The following is a 20,522-nucleotide window of genomic DNA, read 5'->3' on the forward strand; positions in this document are numbered from 1 at the left end:
TATATGAGTTATATAATTAAATTCAATTGAACTGAGTTGAATTTTGGGCTACACTGTGGTGTAGTGGTTAGCACTGTTGCCTCACAGACTATGCTCACAGCAGGAAGGTCTCAGGTTCTCACACTTCTGTGTCAGTGTGGGTTCTCTCTGGCTAGCTTAAGTTAAACTGGTGACTCTAAATTGCCCAAAGGAGTGAATAAGAGTGCGAGTGGTTGTCTTTATGTGTCAGCCCTGTGACTTGTTCAGGGTGTATCCCACCTCTCCCACAATATCAGCTGGATTGGCTCCAGCCCCCTGTGATCTGGGTTTGAATAACATTTTTTAATAGTTTTTATTGATTTTTATCAAAACAAAAACATAAACAACATACAGGTACTTTCTATATTCACAAAGATATCACAACAGATAGGAAAATAAACCACCATCCAAACCTAAATGATTTCAAGTAGCTCACGACTGACCTCACTCCAAAAAGTAATAACGGCAACAGAAAAAGAAAAGGGAGAAGAAAAGAAAAAGGAGTCTCACAGTCACTCCCAGCTGTCGCATCCGTCAACCTCTCGTCCATGTATAGTGGAAGTAAAATTAGAAATTATACAGATACACGAGATAATAACGTGGTGGATAACGTTAATAAGAATGAATAAGTATACACACACACACACACACACACACACACACACACACACACACACAAATACATTCAGAGCAAAAAATAAAGAAGATTAATGAACTTAATATTTCTCACTGTGGCATCATTTTAGAAACTACGTTGCTAACTTTTGTTGCTGTGATTGAAGTAGGCTGTTGACTTTATCTGATAAAAGTTCTGTATTACAACTTCTCACCTTCTTAAATTCTCATTGCTTTCCCTGCTGGAGAAAATGTGCCTCATCATTTACATATGCATATTATATGCACAGGAAGTGGTATATACAGTAGTGTTCAAAATAATAGCAGTCCAATGTGACTAACCAGATTAATCCAAGTTTTTAGTAGATTTTTTATTGCTATGTGGCAAACAAGGTACCCAGTAGGTGCAGTAGATTCTCAGAAAACCAACAAGACCCAGCATTTGTGATATGCACGCTCTTAAGGCTGTGCAATTGGGCAATTAGTTGAAAGGGGTGTGTTAAAAAAAATAGCAGTTTGACATTAAATCAGTGAGGTCATCAATTTTTGTTAAAAAACAGGTGTGGATCCCTATTTATCCCTATTTAAGGATGAAGCCAGCACTTGTTGAACATGCATTTCTCTTTGAAAGCCTGAGGAAAATGGGTCATTCAAGACATTGTTCAGAAGAACAGCGTACTTTGATTAAAAAGTTGATTGGAGAGGGGAAAACTTATAAAGAGGTGCAAACAATTACAGGCTGTTCAGCTAAAATGATCTCCAATGCTTTAAAATGGAGAGCAAAACCAGAGACACGTGGCAGAAAATGGAAAACAACCATCAAAATGGATGGAAGAATAAGCAGAATGGCAAAGGCTCAGCCAATGATCAGTTCCAGGATGATCAAAGACAGTCTGGAGTTACCTGGAAGTGCTGTGACAGTTAGAAGACGTCTGTGTGAAGTTAATCTATTTACAAGAATCCCCCTCTGTTAAAAAAAAAGGCATGTGCAGAAGAGGTTACAATTTGCCATAGAACACATCAACTGGCCTAAAGAGAAATGGAGGAACATTTTGTAGACTGATGAGAGTAAAATTGTTCTTTTTGGGTCCAAGGGCCGCAGACAGTTTGTGAGACAAGCCCCAAACTCTGAATTCAAGCCACAGTACAAAGTGAAGACAGTGAAGCATGCTGGTGCAGCATCATGATATGGACATGTTTCTCCTACTATGGTGTTGGGCCTATTTATCACATACCAGGGATCATGGATCAGTTTGCATATGTCAAAATAAGAGGTCATGTTGCCTTATGCTGAAGAGGACATGCCCTTGAAATGGGTGTTTCAACAAGACAATGACCCCAAACACACTAGTAAACCAGCAATATCTTGGTTCCAAACCAACAACATTGATGTTATAGAGTGGCCAGCCCAATCCCCAGACCTTAATGCAATTGAGAACTTGTGGGGTGACATCAAAAATGCTGTTTCTGAAGCAAAACCAAGAAATGAATTGTGGAATGTTGTTGAAGAATCTTGGAGTGGAATAACAGCTGAAAGGTGCCATAAGTTGGTTGACTCCATGCCACACAAATGTGAAGCAGTTATAAAAAAAACTGTGGTCATACAACTAAATATTAGTTTAATGATTCACAGGATTGCTAAATCCTAGAAACAAAAAAGTTTGTACAAAATAGTTTTGAGTTTGTAAAGTCAACGGCAGACACTGCAATTCTTTTAAACACACCCCTTTCAACTAATTGCCCAATTGCACAGCCTTAAGAGCTGCATATCACAGATGCTGGGTCTTGTTGGTTTTCTGAGAATCTACTGCACCTACTGGTACCTTGTTTGCCATGTAGCACACTATTTTGAACACTACTGTACATACCCAAAGTACTGCACATCAGATACTGAACATAAGTTCCTCTTTAATGCTATGCTTGCAGTAATAGTATTTTTGAGAATATCTGCAACTCTATTAACTTTCTCTCTCTTAAAGTGGATGTGGCATATTTTCAGAAGGAACTAATGCCACAACTGGATCTAATAAAAAACAAGTCTAGTTTTTCAAAATCACTCCATTCTGACCATAGAAATACTAATCATTTTTGGGATTGTAGCTGGATTTCTCCCACTCTTCTAGCAGAGAAGCTGGAATTCAAAGTGCTGCTTTCCGTTCAGTCAATAATATACAGATGTTGGAGGGGTTTACAGGCTGGTTTCATCATTTACAAACAATCCAGGATGCACATGCAGCTTCAGGGCAGAATGCATATTTTTTACAATGTCGTGATATCTTTGACATGGAGATTTTTATAAAATAATTAAAATATTTACTTAAAAAATAATTAAAAACAAAAATGGAAACAAAAAAACTTGCATTTGTCACTTTCTCAGTTTTTTTTTAATTACCTACAGTTATTTATACAGACACACCGCACAATAGTTAACTCTGAGGCTGCAAAAGTGCCCTCTTGGATGCCCCTGTGGTAGATAAATCATGATAATAAATCACCTTCAGTGGACAAAACGTGATAAAGTGCTGCACCACATATAGCAGGTGCTCTTTTTATGATACATTTACCACAGAATATGTGTGTATGAAAAAAGGATGTGAACAGAAATAAAAGGTGGGGAAAAGATAATATAAAAGTCCATATAATATAAAAGCATTTTGAATTGTATTTCATCACCCTGTTAAAATAATCGCCTAACTCATTTTTTCAAGTTTTGCAGGAAACACGAAAAACTTCACCAAAAGTGTAACACATGACATTTATTGATCATTTCACTCAAAAAGGATGTAACAAAAGATGGCCATTGGCATAGTAATAACACTGTGTGTAAATTATGTAACTTAAGAGAAATAAATGAATGAGGCAATTTTTGAACATGCCTTTGTAACTTAAGCAAGATATGGTAACACTTTATTTTGAAGGTGTCTACATAAGAGTCACACAAGCCTGTCAGAAACATGACATGACAAGTATCATGAGCATTAATGTTACTTCAAAGTGTCATTAATGTTCATGACACATCCCATGTCATGTTTATGACATGCTCATGTCACTCTTATGTAGACACCATCAAAATAAAGTGTTATCATATCTTGCTTAAGTTACAAAGGCATGTTCAAAAAATTGCCTAAGTCACATTTTATTTTGACTTAGGCATAATAAATCCGCTTAAATTACACACTTGACATAGGCCATTATCTTAAAGGGGTAAAATCACATGATCTGATCAACTGAGGATTTAGGTGATTTTACCATAGGTGACCGGCGTCATGAGGAGATGATTTAGGCAACAACAAAAAAACTATTTTGACAAAAAATGACTAAGGCGATTATTTTAACAGTGTGACGATATGTGAATATTGCATATTTGCATTTCTGAAATTAAAACATATCGCATGAACGACAGTTTGCAGTCATCGTTGGTAAAGCGATGGTGTTTCCTTCTAACTCTATCAGTGTATTTGTCATCTGCTGCCCTCACTGACTGCATATTTACCACACCACTCCTCTCTTTCCATACTTGGCAATGCCTTTCTTGCTCCTTCGCTATTGGCTGCTGAAGAGAAAGCCCGGAGTGACCCGGACATGCAACCGGGGCCTGTTTTCCGAGTGCAGCCTCCTTCCTGTAGCCCGGTTGAGGAAGTGAATTTCGCTGACAGGGCTGGGTTCAGTGAGGGAGAGGCGAACAAAACATCTTCCGCGGGGGGACTAAAAAAAAAACAACAAAACAACAAGAGGAGTGATTTGTTAAACCGTAGTGAGGCTAAGCTGTACAGTCATCGGTGAAATCCTGCTCTCTGCCCCGCTGAGACCGCCGCAGACATGGTAAGGGCCGCGGAGGAGGTGGAAGACACAGGGACGGAGGGTTTTGGTTGGGCTGCTGGCTACTGCTAACGGCTAGGAGTGCTAAGCTAGGCTAGCGCTAGCTGGGGGTGCTGGGTGGTAACATGAGAGCAGCAGCAGCAGCAGGGGATTCAAGTGTATAAATCACCGATGCACATCTAACTTGCACTGTTTGCAAAACTTCTCCGCACCGGATACGAATGAGTTAGCTTCGTGGCTAAGCTAACAACTGTTTCTAACAGCTAGTTAGCAAGTAGCTAGCCGTTAGCCAACCCAAATGCCCATAGACATAAAGTTAGCACAGGATGTTTTGGATTTGACATAAGTTCGTGAACAGTATTAGTGGGGAGACCTAATATAACATGTACCCACACTCCAGTCGTGCACTACACACGCACACTCAGGCTAATATAGTCAAGCGCCGGGTTGCCTGTAGCTAAAATAAGACTGCTTGCTCCTCCTATTCCTAACCATGACAGGCTGTCAACCTCTCTTAAGTTTTCCTGCCTTGCAAGTTTATCTCGACTTTTTCGATATGTAATCTGGGGATTGTTAAACTCTGATTACCCTTACAAATGATACCAGCATTTATTTTTTGCACAATGCTTGTTTTTGAACATTTTCCCACCCCTTGAAGCTTATATGGCAGTAATATTAGTCACATATTTAATCTTTCCAAAAATATATTGACTTGAACTATTCTGGCATAGTGGAGCTCCATCTTGTGCTTTTATCACACTGCTTAGAAAAAGTGTCATTGTAGTGCTTCGATATGACCTACATTTGTTCTTGCTTGAGTTGGGAAGAGCAGCTGGTTTCTGTCTGCAGTCGCACACTCTCCTCGGCCTCACCTCATCCATCCTGCTGGGTGAGCCTCGCCGCCTTCCCCTGACCCCGGGGGTTGTTGGTCTGAGCTAGTGTTTACATGGAGACAGGAGCACTGGTAAACACCATGTCAAGGAGCGCAGGTGTCTGATGGTGCAGACTGATTCATCAGCTGAGAGAGATTTTTAGACAGGCAAAAAGCAACTCGGAGGAGAGGAAATTGCACGGGAGACATAACCTAGAAACTTCTGTTATGTCCAGGGTCACCCTTGAGGAAAATGTTTATGGAAAGAGGGTTCTCTACTTTATAACATGCCATTTTCCTTTGACCAGCTAGCAGCTGTATTAGTATACTCTTTTTAGGTTTATGCACTTAGTGGGAGTCGTTACATAAATAAGCCAAGGCGGAGGGTTTTGTTCATAACTAAAGAGGAGGTGAATTAACTAGGTATAACAACAAATTAATGTAGCAGGGCAAAACGTTTTTAATGCCAATGCTGATTTTTTTACCAAGGGGTTTTGGATGAGCATACAAACCGTTCTCCATATTTCTTCTCAGGGATGGGTATCAATACTAAATTGGTACTCCTTCCTGACTGGCCAGAACCTAGATATCCTTAAATTCCTATCAGTAAGCATCTATATCTGACTTGATGAAATCCTTAGACTAATAGCAACATCTTTACTTGTGTGTTGAAAGTTATAAGAATTTAAGTTGGTCTAGGTTTGTTTAAGTAGTTATGCAGCACTGAAGTTAACTCAAATTTAGGTGCTGTAATGTTTTTTTGTAATTACAGTGATGCTGAGGTGAAAATGATTGTAGCAATGCCAGTTGCCTGCTAGAGTTAGCTGAAAAACAGGTTTCGTCCCTCTACCATCACTCAGACTACTGCATTTCCTTCACATTCCCCAGAGTTTCATGTTGTGGCTGGTCTGTTCCCCCTGTGTTCACTAATATCATGCTGCTAACTGCATATTTAAGGCACAGAAACCCCTGGGGGAAGGCCTGCTATGCAGTCCTCTCAGTCCTTGGTCTTTTACAGCTCTCATTATGTATTAGTTCTTCATTTAGTATTTATGGACACACCTGTTTTAAAATAAGGGAAATATTTAACATCTATTTTATCCTAACAACAACTACAGTTCTTCTGTTATAAGCTGGGCTCAACATTTTCTTTGGTCTAACCCTTCGCCTACCTTTATCTACGTTTTACACAGCGCCCCAACTTCTTTGGAATCAGGGTTGAAAAGGAATGTTATTTATTGGATAAAACATACAAGAATATTGATCGACAAGAGTAAAAGACTGAGCCTGCTGCTTCCCAAACTAGTTTATTGTGGACACTAAGCACACAATCAAATGTGTTGTGACTAAGTACAGAAAAAAGCAAGCTTCAGTAAACAACTGAAACATTTAACCAAAAAAGGAATCGGCTACAGTCAGTCTCAGTTGGAACTGATTATTGGGTCATTGGTTTTGTTGTCAATGATAGTGAAGTTTTGACAAATTGCTTTTTATTCTAAAAACCTGCTTATAGTTCCTACTATGATTTAACCAGTGTTTCATATTTAAATTGTTGATTTACTCAGTTTCACCTAGAATAAAGAGCAGCTAACTGTTTTCAGTAACATCATGGACCCCCTCAAAAAAGAAATGATGCATCTCAGGGGGTTTGTCCTAAAAATAAAAATGTTCCTATACAGAGATGAGATATGTCAGGATGTATTTGATTAGGCTCAATTGGTGATTCATCTGTGGCATCCTGTTATTGTTTTGCTGTAATGAATCAGAGCTTTGTGTCGAAATGTCAGGGATATCCTAATCAGACTTACGTACCTGTCTCAATTTTCCAACATATTAAATGTATCCAGGGATATAATTAAAGTTTGATGAATGATAGTTTTGTTGTATCTGACATTTACCTGTTTCTCGTTCCTCATTAAAAATGCCTGTGCCACACTACCTGCTGCTGTTTGATGATAAAGTTTCACCTACCTAACATATTTCTGTCCTTTTCAATTCATTTTTGTCAGACTTTTATCTATTTGCCGTCTTATTACCATTTCATCCTTAACAGATTTTTTGCACTGAAAATTCTCACATGACAAATCATGAGTGCTGTTCAGTCTACTGAGCTGGAAATGTTGTGTCTGTAGTATCACAGTGGAGGCAGTTTGCCTGAAAGGGTGTGAATGTTCCTCTCGTACCTTCATACAGAATGTAGCGGCCCTTTATCATTGCGCTGTTTTGGAGATGTGAAGGAGCTTAGAGTGATCTTTTTGATTATATATAGAGAGGGCAAACTTATACTGGTTCCTGATTCGACACTTATGGTTATTTCCTGCACACACTAATAGTAAGCCTTCTTTAAAACTAGAGAAACTAGAGTTTACTTTGTACATAAGCTTTTTTTTTTATTATAGCAGGGTTTTCCTTTAAAGGATAAGTGTCTTAAAAATCATGTCCATTGAAGCTATTAAGTAATCCTCTTTTGATGCCAATAAAAGTTAAACAAGATAAAAGTGATTGGCTTCAAAATTCAGTCCTCATTTTGCATAAAATATATTTCAAAGTTTATGTGAAGATATTATTTAACTTCAGCTATCTCAGTTGGTCAGTCTTTTACGACAAAATACTGTGTTTTCCTAAACTGCTCACTTGTTGACCTGCAAAAGATGGATCATTTCACAAAGAGGACATTCTTTACGGAAAAAGTTATAACTCGACATGGATACCCGCTTGATTTGAATGCTGGAGCCTCATTATCCTCTGATTAGAAACAAGACTGCTACTCAGCAGTGTTTTGTGTTTGTGTGGCAAGAAAATTCTGACTGGATTTAAACAAACTGTTTTAATCCTCTGCAAGAACATAGCACTGAATTACATGTAAACTCATCAAGCCACAGCAGCACTTTAGAGATGTGGCACACCTGCAAGATCTTGTTAAAAGGGATGTGAAATCTACCAAAACAGTACAAGTAGGTTGTCATTACAGATCGCTTCACTTCACAATATTTGTTGTGCCACTTTGCATTTCAATTGCTTTTAACACTGTCAGGCTCCAGTGTTTCATACATATTGGCATTTCTGGAGAAAAAAACCCCACACTGGTCTGTTCAGATACAGAATAATTAAATGATGCTTTGATGACAATCTTTCAGCTCAGTGTAGGACTTATCAAATATTGTTGGTACTGAACAGTTTATATTAAAGAATAGGTACTTCACAATGTAAACACTTGGGAGCAGCTTTTTCCACACCTTTAGAAGCCACTTACATATTTAATCCATTTCTCAATAATGATAAAGTAAATGTTGTCTTACAGCTATTGACCTTCTACTTCAACTATAGTGAGACACGTAGCACAAATTAGTGGTGTTGTAACTCTCATTTCAGATTAAAGTTATTTAAATAAATGATTGAACTATCAATATTTGTCATAAGGGTGGTATGGCGTATACATTTTTACACTACAGAACCTTTTGAAGGTCCTCTTTACCTTTACCACATTTATGGATGTGCATATAAATGCAACAAAGAGTTAGCAGTTTCTCAAATGTTCCTTTTGTTGTGTGTTAATTATGCTAGCTTTCTTAATATAAATTTTATATCAGTAACATTGTTACTGATATAACATTGTTATTTTGTACAAAGTCTTGTTTGAACAGTTGTTTGAAACATGGTAATATTGTGCCATCAGTGTCCTCACTGAGGTGATTTTCATTTGTGAGACGAAAAGCTGGATTATCTCTGGAGCTAAAATAACCTTTTTTTTCTTTTAACAATTTAAAACTTTTTCATTTGTTCATGAGATAAAATAAAACTTTTCAAATTGAACAAGTATACAGTAACATGCTATGTGGAGGAGAGCTGCTGAATTGAAAGGCTTTGAGCTGATGTGTTTAACTCTAATCTGATGGTCCAGTTGAATAAATGTTATCTCTTTGTTTTCAGAGTGACCAGCAGCTGGACTGTGCCCTGGACCTGATGAGGCGTCTGCCTCCTCAGCAGATCGAGAAGAACCTCAGTGACCTCATTGACCTGGTGAGTTACTGTCTCATTTATGTTTTTATCCTGTCAGATTTATTTTCAGGGAAAACACACATTGTGAAGGCTCTCCCTCCCAACATGGTTTGAGAAATTCAGAAATGTTTTTTGGGGAAAAATAATTTGTCTGAATTATTCTAAATGATGTCTGAAACATCAATTACCTTTTTAGAATAAAAAACATTCAGAATCAAGCATTTCTGAATATGTCATGGTGTTCATGTCAAAACATTAACGTAAACACATCATTCAAAGTTCGCTTTTGCACCCCCTGATTGCAGTGCTTGCCAGCAGGTGAAAACCAACCCCAGTTTCACTTGTTTTGGAACGAGGTTGGCCACTTGGCGTTTTGCCTCACTATATTTGCAGTTCTGTAGCTCAGGGCTATACACACACAGTGCCCAAAGACTATCGCCCAGAACCCCAAACAAGAAAAAGAAAAGAGAAATTTCCAGCAGAGGGCAGGGTCTCTGACAACACTTACCACTTGTAGTGGGTCATATGTGATGATTGACGGGGATTATTTATGTCAATACATATTTTTTAAATCCTATTTATTATAACAATTGGAGACCCTACTTCACTGGAAAGTTCACTCTTGCTATACATGCAGTGAAGGTTTCAAGTTTCCACATCAAGATTGTGTATGTTGCATATTGCACCACAATTGGCTTCAAGGCTTTGCAACATCCCAAATCCTGCTTGTATGTACACGTCTACATCTGAGATATAAGGTGTGCACAGAGAAATGTTTTGTTTCCTTGTAGTTTTAGCAAATGCCTCAAGGATCAAATACACATTTTTCAGTGGAGGAGAAATTTGAATGCAGTCCCTCTGTAGTATAATCTCATTGATAATTCAATAGTCTAGTAGCCTCAGTAGAACAACTCAGATTGCAGCTCTTGTGCCCCAGAGTTTCCCCTTTATTGGTCTCATAGTTTACTTCAGGGCTTAACATTTTCCAGCACTGATACCTATTTCAATTCATTGTACACACTTCCTGCTGGATAGCTTTTCAGGCTCAAAAATCTTCTAGTAAACAATACAGAGCTGAGATGCTAACCAGTGGAGGTCGTTGGCGACTGAGGCTACAAGCCTGCATGTTTTATGACTAAAAACACACAAAGAAAGAGAGAAAGGGGAGCATCCCTCAAACACAGGGTTTATTATTCCTGGCAACAGGTTGTAGCCAGCTCATTCACTCAGACAAGACTTGATGGCTTTACATAAAATAAATATTTTGTAAAGATAAGATACAGGTGAGGCGAGAGGAGGTGGAAGCAGACTCCTGTTGCTGTAGCAGCAGAGGATTCCAAGTAGAGGAGCAGGACATCAGAGTGTCACTGCCTCCCCATCTGCAAGCTCAGGTCACTAAAGAACAGGACTCTTTAGCTTGTAGGTACTGAAAGAAGCAACACTACAGTGTAAATATACACGTTAAAGTCCAGCATTCAAAATCATACATGAGTTAAAGCATCAAAATATACTTTAAGTTATTAAGTATTGTAAATAGAGCTTGTTTATTTAAAAAAAAAAAAAAAAAAAAGGTTCTACAGGGCTCTGGATTAAGTCCCCCTATTTTCTCCAATTTTAGAAATGCCCCTGATGTTGACATACAAAGTTCATTAAACAAACTTTGAAATACATTTTTTGTTGAATGCAAAGAAAGTATCATGTCAAAACCTAATTTAGCTTATATTGCAACTGTACTAGTATATTGTGAATGCAGTGTGTTTTTTGTTTACACACCCAGTAAATGGTTGTGTACAGACATGGTGAGAGTTTCGCGTTGGTTTCTGTCTTGGGATCGTTCTTCAGCAAAACTGTGGTGTGTTAGGTCGCATCAGAAATGTGTGTGTGTGTGTGTTTTTGCCTGTGCCTGGTGTGGTTTTGCTGGTGTTTCAATCTTTGTAACTGTAAGCCATGCAAGTGCAACAGTTGCTGCATATCAGTGTCATCCGGGCAACTGAAGCTATTTTCAGTATTTGATATAGTGGAAGGGAGTTTTTTTTTCTAAATCTGCAAGGCAACTCTTGAATAACCTAAAATTTCTGCCTGTGAATTAATAATGTTTCCATCCTACAATTTTCTGTTAAAAAAACTTTTTATTTTGAAATTGTTGGACTTGTTTTTGTGGATTTTAACAGAGCAGTGCCAGTTGAGTCTGACAAATTAAGCTAAATCGGACACAAATCAAATCACACTTTTACCTTTGTTTGCATGGCACCTTGTTTTGTGGGCATATGCGTTCCTTTCTACCCAGACCCCCATCTGCTCACCTTCCTCCTCCCTCACCTTTAACCTCTCTCCCCCGGGTATCGGCTCTCTCCTCAGCTGTTTCACTGTGTCCGGTTGTTAGTGATTATTATCGCAGCTGTCAGTCACCTCCACTGCTGGGCACTTTTTGGCTCCACCATCTCCGCTCAAACTCTTCTTGACTCAGAATCACCCGAGATCTCCTCTGTCTTTCCTGTTTGTCCCACAGCTCTCTTGTCTCCTCCTCTCTGCTCTACATTTTCTCCCCAAACACACTCTTCCCGCTGGGTTTGTCCCTCCTCCTTCCTTTGTCTCACCCAGTCTGGGCAGCCAGGTGTATGCGTGTGTGTGTTTGGGGGTTTGGGGGATTTTTTTTTAGTGAAACAGGGCTTCCTTTGTGTCTATACTCTGATGTAGGAGGACATAGAGAGGAAAGTCCATGTCAGTCTGTGAGAAGTAATTTGTACCCCCTTATCCTCTAGATATTGTGTTTCCCATTGATATTTTATTCCAGCTCTGCTCATTAACCTCTGCTTATTGAGTGAAGCTGGAATGTGAGAAGAACTTTCAGTTCATTTTTGACCAGAATGAGACGATCGGATACAAGGCTTCTTTTCTTTTTGCCAGTCTGTTCCTCCAGTCCTGCAGGTTTTATAAGTTAGCAACTCTTACAGGAATGAAGTCTGAATTGGCAAAATGGCTTGTTGTGTCTCTTGTTTACACTTGAGACAAACAGCACACTTTTTAATAAGGTGTCAGAGGAGTTGAGATGTGTTGAAAACTTTTGCAGAAGTTTGCTGCAGCTGAGCACATCGCAGTTTCATCTGTGCTGTATAAAAACATTGCGTTACATTTTTGTTGTAGCATTTCTCTCTCTGTTTGTGTCCAGGTGCCCAGTCTGTGTGAGGACCTCCTCTCCTCTGTGGACCAGCCCCTGAAGATTGCCCGGGACAAAGTAGTGGGGAAAGACTATCTGCTCTGTGATTACAACCGAGACGGCGACTCTTACAGGTCGAGTTTATAAATGCACTATACTCATAGACAAACATTAACTACATAATGATCAGTTAATCCAAGCAGGGCGTCTTTTGTTCCTGTCTGCTTTTACTCACTGTGGCCTTTTTTTACTAAAAGTCTCACACCTCTATGGAATCAGCACAATTGTAGCTAAAAAGAGCAAGAACTCAAAAATGTATTTTGTGCACATTTATAATGCCATACACCATCAAGTGGAATTCATCATTTATTTTACATTATTATGGATTCTTTATATTCAACAAGATATGGAGGCTCCACATGCTATACATATTAAAGTATTTGTATTTTTTTTTTACAACATCTCCGCCTCTGCTCTGTGTAAACAGTTTGCAGTTCAGTCAAAGTTTCACTGTGGTCTATCATGGCTTTCCATTTGGGCTCAGAAGCGCAGAATTTAATGTTTTTAACTTTGTGAAAACATTAACGTTTTGTTTTGGGCCAAATTTTAAACGAGGCATGTAAGCTTGGATTTGTTTTTGTTTTGAATTGTCACACATGACTCGTTCAAGGATCTTTTACAGTTTCTGGCTGGGATAAATGGTGTCATTTTTGGCGATTTTGTTTTGAAAATAAGGGGTTCAGAGGGGTAATCTATCATTGAAAAATAGACCAAGTTTTAGCTGCATTTTAATGGATTTATTAAATGTGTCCTTTTTAATACATCAGATCTCCGTGGAGTAATAAGTATGAGCCTCCCATTGAAGAGGGTGCAATGCCTTCTGCTCGCTTGAGGAAACTCGAAGTTGAAGCCAATAACGCCTTTGACCAGTACAGAGACCTGTGAGTACCAGCAAAGCAATCTCATGGGGAGTTTTTAATAAACGGTCAGCGTCGCCCTCTTGTGACCTCTGATTTCTGTGTTTTTCAGGTACTTTGAAGGTGGTGTGTCCTCCGTGTACCTCTGGGACTTGGATCATGGCTTCGCTGGAGTTATTCTCATCAAGAAGGCAGGGGATGGATCCAAGAAGATCAAAGGGTGCTGGGACTCCATCCATGTGGTGGAGGTGCAGGTGAGAATCAGCTGATATGAAATAGTTTGACAAAGACACAACCTGTGCATGAAACATGATTGTTGCCGTCAGGAGGAAATGTGCCATCATAAATCTTTAGATATCGTTGCCGTGTGAAACTTCCCAGTTTAGTCTGAAGTGTTGCCTCATTGCTAATTGTGTCTGTTGTGCGAGCAGGAGAAGTCCAGCGGTCGCACTGCTCACTACAAACTCACCTCCACCGTCATGCTGTGGCTCCAGACAACCAAGACCGGCTCTGGCACTATGAACCTGGGCGGCAGCCTTACAAGACAGGTGTGGTGTTGGACTAAACAAAAAAAACCACTGCTGACACATTCACCCTTTCTGTAGTCATCCATGAACTCAATTTGTTTAATCTTGCCACAGATGGAAAAAGATGACACAGTTGGAGAGTCCTCACCCCACATCGCCAACATTGGCCGCCTTGTTGAAGTGAGTATAACATCTAATGTCCTGCTTGTTTTCGGTCTTGAAAAGCTACATTATATACAGTACAGGCCAAAAGTTTGGACACACCTTCTCATTCAATGCATTTCCTTTATTTTCATGACTATTGACATTGTAAATTCATCAAAACTATTAATGAACACATGTGGAATTATGTACTTAACAAAAAAGTGTGAAATAACTGAAAACACGTCTTATATTCTAGTAAGCAAAGGGTGGCTACTTTGAGGAATCTACATGTTTAACATGTTCAAGACATGTTTTCAGTTATTTCACAATTTTTTTGTTAAGTACATAATTCCATATGTGTTCATTCATAGTTTTGATGCCTTCAGTGAGAATCTACAATGTAAATAGTCATGAAAATAAAGAAAAACGCATTGAATGAGAAGGTGTGTCCAAACTTTTGGCCTGTACTGTATAGACTCATCTGCCAGCTGCTTTGTGTTGTGCTCTCAAACAACGCTGACATTATTGCAGTTGTGGAGTCAAACTGAACATGTTTTCCCTTGAACAAATGGAAGTTTGAGGTCATTGGGCCAGTAATAATACCCTCTTAAATTCTTAAAAAACTAGTAGCTAGATGGAAGGAGGCAACCTCACCTGTGCAGTCATACTTCATAAGCATGACAGTGTTTGTGTAATCACTCTCAGTGCCAGAGAGGGGACAAAAGTTCTGCACCGTAGGTTTAACTTCACAATCGTTTTTGAGGATGCAGTTTGTGGAGGTCTTTCTGTTATTTTGTGCGACCCGTTTGTATCAACGAGGGTGTAGGCTAAGTAACAGAAACCCCGCTCTGTATAATGTTTATATACATGAAGAAAAGCTCCGCCTGTGTCGCTGGACATCACGTTCAGAACACTTCACACATATCTTGTCAATAAAGGAATGATCTAAAACCAGAAACTGCAGGGAGACTAAACATTAGGGAATGTCCTGATTCTTTTTTTCAGGATATGGAGAACAAGATTCGCTCCACACTGAATGAAATCTACTTTGGGAAGACCAAGGACATCGTCAACGGTCTAAGGTAACACTACATGAGCTGTGTGGATGTCTTGGATCTCCTTCTCTCTTTTTACAGCACTTCCAGTCAGTGGGAACTTCAGAAACTTTAAAAACAAAAAAAGAAACAGTTTTTCTTATTTTATTTGTCTTACACTGAGCAGCGTCTGTTTTATTTCTCTCTCTCCATCTGTTGACATGTTCAACAGATATTTTCTTCCATCTTTTGCAATTTCCTACCAGATGTTTTATTTAGAGCTACCTTTGCTTCCTGTCTTTTCAGTTGCATTTCATTTTTAATTCACTTTGCTCCATCCTTCTCAAATCCCTCTCCCCAACCTCTCCTATGATCTTGTTTTTTTTTTTTAATTGCCTTTTCTCCCACATTTCTGCTGCCATTCTTCTCATTGTCTGTCCTCCTGTCAATCCCTCTGTCACCTCTCCTCCCCTGCTGTCTCTCCTCTGTGCTCCAGATCTATTGAGTCTTTGCCTGATAACCAAAAGTACCGGCAGCTCCAGAAGGAGCTGTCGCAGGTCCTCACCCAGCGTCAGATCTTCATTGACTAGGGTCAGAGGTACAGCCTGGCATGAAGAAGTGTGTGTGTGGGTTTACATGTGTATATTAGTGTGTAATATTGGTAAGTAGAAAATAAGCTTGTTTTCTCCACTCCGGTACTCCCTCTCAGATGTCTCGCGGTACTTTTAAAGGAAAGAAGCAGTTCAAATACGAAATAATTTCAGACATATCTTTGATGTGTCCATACAAAGCTGCTCACTCGACTTTAATCTCATGGACTGTTCCTTCTCAAACACGTGCTAAACATTTGTTGACCAGATACATTACAATATAAGTGTCTCATATTGACTCATGTGCTTTGGGATGGTGGTTACGTAATTAAGATATTGTAAATTATCAAATTTAAAACATCATTTGGGTAAGAGTAGTATGCAGAAGGCTCGTATATGTCGCATCAAATACCTTTTGGGCAATTTTTGTTGGAGGTTTGTTTGATGAGATGTAGAGCTGCAATGATTGGTCGACAACCACAAAAATAATTGCCCACTATTTTAACGATGATCAATCGTAGCAAAGTAATTTTTTATGCCAACATGGTAAAAAATGCTCTTTTCAGCCTCTCAAATATGATGACTAGCTTGTATTAATTGATAATGAAAGTAATAAATAGTTACGGCCCTATTAATATGTAAATACAGCTTTTATCTATAACAGTAGAAAATTATACAAATCAGAAAAACCTGATATAAATGTTTTATTGGTGCTTTTGAGGCTTTGGACTCACAGGTGATCGTGTGTGCGTCTGTATGCTTTATGAAGACATTTGCATGCTCCTCAGAGTGTTGATGATTAAGCAGCTGTGCAGGCATGTTGTGCAGGTTTTGTTTACTTTGTAGCCTAACAGACGATCCCAACACACTAGCTATATCAGAGTATTCAAAGCAGTCAGCAGCGCTGATGTTTTTGCAGTTTATTGCCCAAATAAGGTTTCTCAAATAGTGTGTTTATTCTGAGTGCAGCACTTTGTCCTGTGTTTGAAACAAAAATAACAAATTTCATCATTCCCTGTTTAACTCCCTGATTCCCCACAACCTGCCGGCAGGTTTGAAAGGCATATTTTCTTTTGCCCAAATTTAACATCATAAGCAGAAACTGTACAAAGCAAAATTGTCATTGTAATTTCTGAAGCCTCTTGAACGATTTATGTGTGACGAATGCTTTCATCAGGAAAGATGACCAGATCTAAGCTTAAAATAGTGACATTTTATCAAAATTGCTTTATAACACGTCTTGTTTGGAATTCCCCCCTAAACAAAACATTTGCACTAACCAGATCAAATCAAAATTTAAATAAATACATTTTTGCTGGGAAGCCATGAACGACTTGATGAGTCATGTGACAAAAATTCAGTAAAACTTGACGTAAACAACCTGCAGTTCAGTCAGTGAGGAGAGGTTGTAAAATGTAAATAGTTCAATATGTGTAACATGTAGAGCCCCAATTTTTTTCTCAATTTAGTAAAACATGGGCACTTGGAAAATTATTCTGAAAGCACTATGCTTTTATTTATACCTGTCCAAATGTATACTGTTTTATACCACCTCCAGACTTTTTTTAAATTGGGGTTGTGCATGTTATTCCATTGTAATAGAAATTCAGCTTTCCAGCATTTTCATTTTATGATTTAGGAATTGTAACCTTCTAATGATTAAAGCAATGATTGAGCTGTTTTCCATCGAGGTCCAGGACTTGCATACTATAGTGAAAAGGTATAATGCATCTTAAAATAATTATAGTTTAACAAAATGTAAAGGATGGAGATGGCTGATTCAACTGCATGACAACAAATAACTGAAACTGTTGGTTTAATTTGCCTGGCATTAATGTTTGCAGTGTGTATCCTTTAGGGTGTGATAATACATTTTTTTTTTTACCATCTTCTCTCCACAGAGAAGGAGTTTCTGTCTAACAAATATATTTAATTCCTCAGTTTTTCTCTTGAACTTGCAGACTGTGTGTTTCTGTCTCACTTGGGAAACTTTTCCAGTCTCTCTCACACTGATGTTTCACACGCCGATTGTCTCCCCCCTCTGTGTCTCCCCCTCACAGGAGTGTTCAGACGCTGGCTGACAAGTCACACCAGGAGGCTCTGAAGGTCGACCTGATGGAGGCGCTCAAACATCGCAAAGCAATATAGAGTTGCTACTGTTTCTATTTTTTTTCTTCTGTCTCTCTCACTCTCTCTCCGCCTCATCTCCGCCATCTTTTCTCTGTTTCTTTACGTCTCTCCCTCCACACCTGTTTCAGTGCTGCACTCTTGTTTATTTGTGGAAAAAAAACAAAAAAGGAGAAAATGCTTAGCTTTTTATTTGTTTTTGTTCTTCTGTCTGGTCTTGTTTTCATGCATCTCATCTGCCATGAAGCCATTCACTTACGCTCCCTCTGTCTCTCTTCACCCCTCTCTTCTCTCCCATGTAATGAATATAATGATAGTATTACCACAGTTAATGATTATCTTACAGTGAGAGGGTCATTGTAGTAATAATCCCTGATATTCTCACAGCTGATGTGTCCTCTGTCAGTTTCAAACAAGCCACTTTTGGCCCGACTCTTCCTCTGCGTCAAGGAAAAGGACACAGACTGTACTGTAGGTGGTGTAGGCTTGATGGGGCTGTCTTTATAATGCACATCAAATTTATTTCAAACACCTACTTTTGTCTTATGACACCCCACTGATATATTTGTATAAAATTATTACTGTCAGTGTATAACTGTCATTCTTCTTGGTAAACGGTGTGAACACGAGGGCGGCCTTCAGTTTCTGTTAGGAGGTTTTTACTTTTTATTCCACTCATGCATGTGGGCCCGTGTGGGGCTGCAGGGAGTGGAAACGTAGACTTATATACCTGGGGATGGACTGTTATAATCACCGGGTGATTACACCCACGTCGTCAACCGAACCCCCACCCCCTGCGCTGTGTATGACACGACAGTTTGCCTCCCCTCTGTTCGGCTCATTCAACTTTTCTCTCTCCTCACTTACTCTGTCTTTGTTGGGGGTCACAGTTTGTCTTTGTGTCTCAGTGGAAACCTTTGGCAGTTTCCATTTTGGAGGGGAATCTTTTTGTTGTATTTTTGTTTTGTTTTTATTTTGTAAAGCTTATGATTCATATTGTATTAGAGCCTCCAGCAACAATAAAAACAGTAAAAAGCTACTCTTGCCCTTGTTTTACTCCTCATTTCTTATTTTGGTGAGACCCTGTGCAGGTATAGTTTAAACAGTATTTCCATTGCAAACACGGCTAATCAGGTGTGAAACATTTTGCCATACAATTTATGGAGCAAAACACAGTTGTTATAGGTATAAAATGTATTTATATGACAAATTATACTTGATGGTTCATACTTTACATTATTAAGCTATTAGAAATGTCCCAATCTACTTATAACTACATTGTGTAAATTAAAATGATTTATGATGCAATGTTATTGTTATTGCTTATAAATGTTGCTTGCCAGTAACTGCATATGTCAACCTGTTTGTTATTTGTTATTATTATTACCTACCTCTAGGGTGTTATTTTTCTGGTTCTGTTTTGTGTGTTTGTCAAACAGATTTCAGAAAAACTTCTGGCCTGATATTCATGAAACTTGGTTGAAGGGTGCAGCAGAGGCCTTTTTACTTTAGTAAAAAAAATATTGCTTTTGCTTATATTTACCATGAATATCCCTTCTCTAAATACTGATAATCAGATATTATTAACTTAGAAAAAGCTATCAGTTAAAACTAAATAACTGATAAACTCCATCTGGATGAGATTAAATATTAGTTCTATACTGAGGGGGAAGAGGGGATGCTGAATGAGTAGGAAAAAAAATTAATATTACATTTATTTTTTCTGTATATGCTTTAAAGAAGATGACCTGAAGTATAATATAAATATTTTAATTATAATTTGAAAAAAAATTAAATTGCACATTTAAAACTAATTCACCCATGTAAAATATTTTTAATGATGGGATCGGCCACGTTGCTCTGCCACTTTGTTGTGCTTTTCTGTTTAATCACATCTCTAATTTATTTAACATTCATATATTATTTTTTTATCCCCCTGGTTTGTTTGCTTGTTTTACTGTCAGGTAAGTGTTTTTCCTCTTTAAATTTTTCAAGATGTCAAGATGTAAAGGAAAATGCAATTTCTATCCATGACCAGTAAGCAAAAATACATCTGCAAATGAAAATTATCTGACAGCTCCAGAGCAGCTAATAAATGGAGCTCGTGTTGAGATGGTTTTCTGAGTTCTGTTAGTTATTTTTTCATAATAAGACCAGATTAAGTGCGCAAGGACCATTTATTAGATCTACTTTTAAGAGTTGAATAAGAGGCCTGTTCATTCACGCAACACAACTGCATGTCTTATGATGCAAATGGCATCATGTAAATACTGTAGCGGGGCAGTGAGCAGCAGGTGGTGGAAACGTTTCTTCTCTAACTGTGTGGCTGCAGTTTGACCGCTAGGTGTCAGCGACGTTCAGAACATCAACTGAGCTCCAAGTTTCACAACTGAGCAAATGATTTATCAAACATTTCACTGGTCTGTAGGTCTACTTAGTCCAAATGATATTATGTATCTTACTCCATGTGCATAATAGTTGTAATTTGGAATCACAAATAATATTTCCTTGAGGTTAGGAATCGGGCTTGTAACTGGAGAGTCGCCGGTTCGAATCCCGGTACTGACAGGTCAAGGACTGAAGTGCCCTTGAGCATGGATGGGTTAAATGCAGAGGTTGAATTTCCCCATTGTGGGATTAATAAAGTAATCTTCTTCTTCTTCTTCTTCTTCTTCTTCTTCTTCTTCTTCTTCTTCTTCTTCTT

The 20,522-nt window shown here is 38.6% G+C and overlaps 1 protein-coding gene across 1 annotated transcript; it reads left to right on the forward strand.

Annotated features, from left to right (window-relative positions):
* Window positions 1-4,255: 4,255 nt before the first annotated feature.
* capzb (capping actin protein of muscle Z-line subunit beta) lies at window positions 4,256-18,789 on the forward strand. Its single transcript, XM_059329811.1, has 9 exons — window positions 4,256-4,455; window positions 9,254-9,343; window positions 12,492-12,613; window positions 13,307-13,420; window positions 13,509-13,650; window positions 13,828-13,944; window positions 14,038-14,103; window positions 15,073-15,149; window positions 17,752-18,789. Exons 1-9 carry the CDS (start codon window positions 4,453-4,455, stop codon window positions 17,837-17,839), a joined length of 819 nt encoding a protein of 272 aa, XP_059185794.1. The 5' UTR covers window positions 4,256-4,452; the 3' UTR covers window positions 17,840-18,789.
* The last annotated feature ends 1,733 nt before the right edge of the window (window positions 18,790-20,522 follow it).

Source organism: Centropristis striata, chromosome 3 (genome assembly GCF_030273125.1).
Source record: "Centropristis striata isolate RG_2023a ecotype Rhode Island chromosome 3, C.striata_1.0, whole genome shotgun sequence".
In the NCBI taxonomy this organism is placed as follows: domain Eukaryota; kingdom Metazoa; phylum Chordata; class Actinopteri; order Perciformes; family Serranidae; genus Centropristis; species Centropristis striata.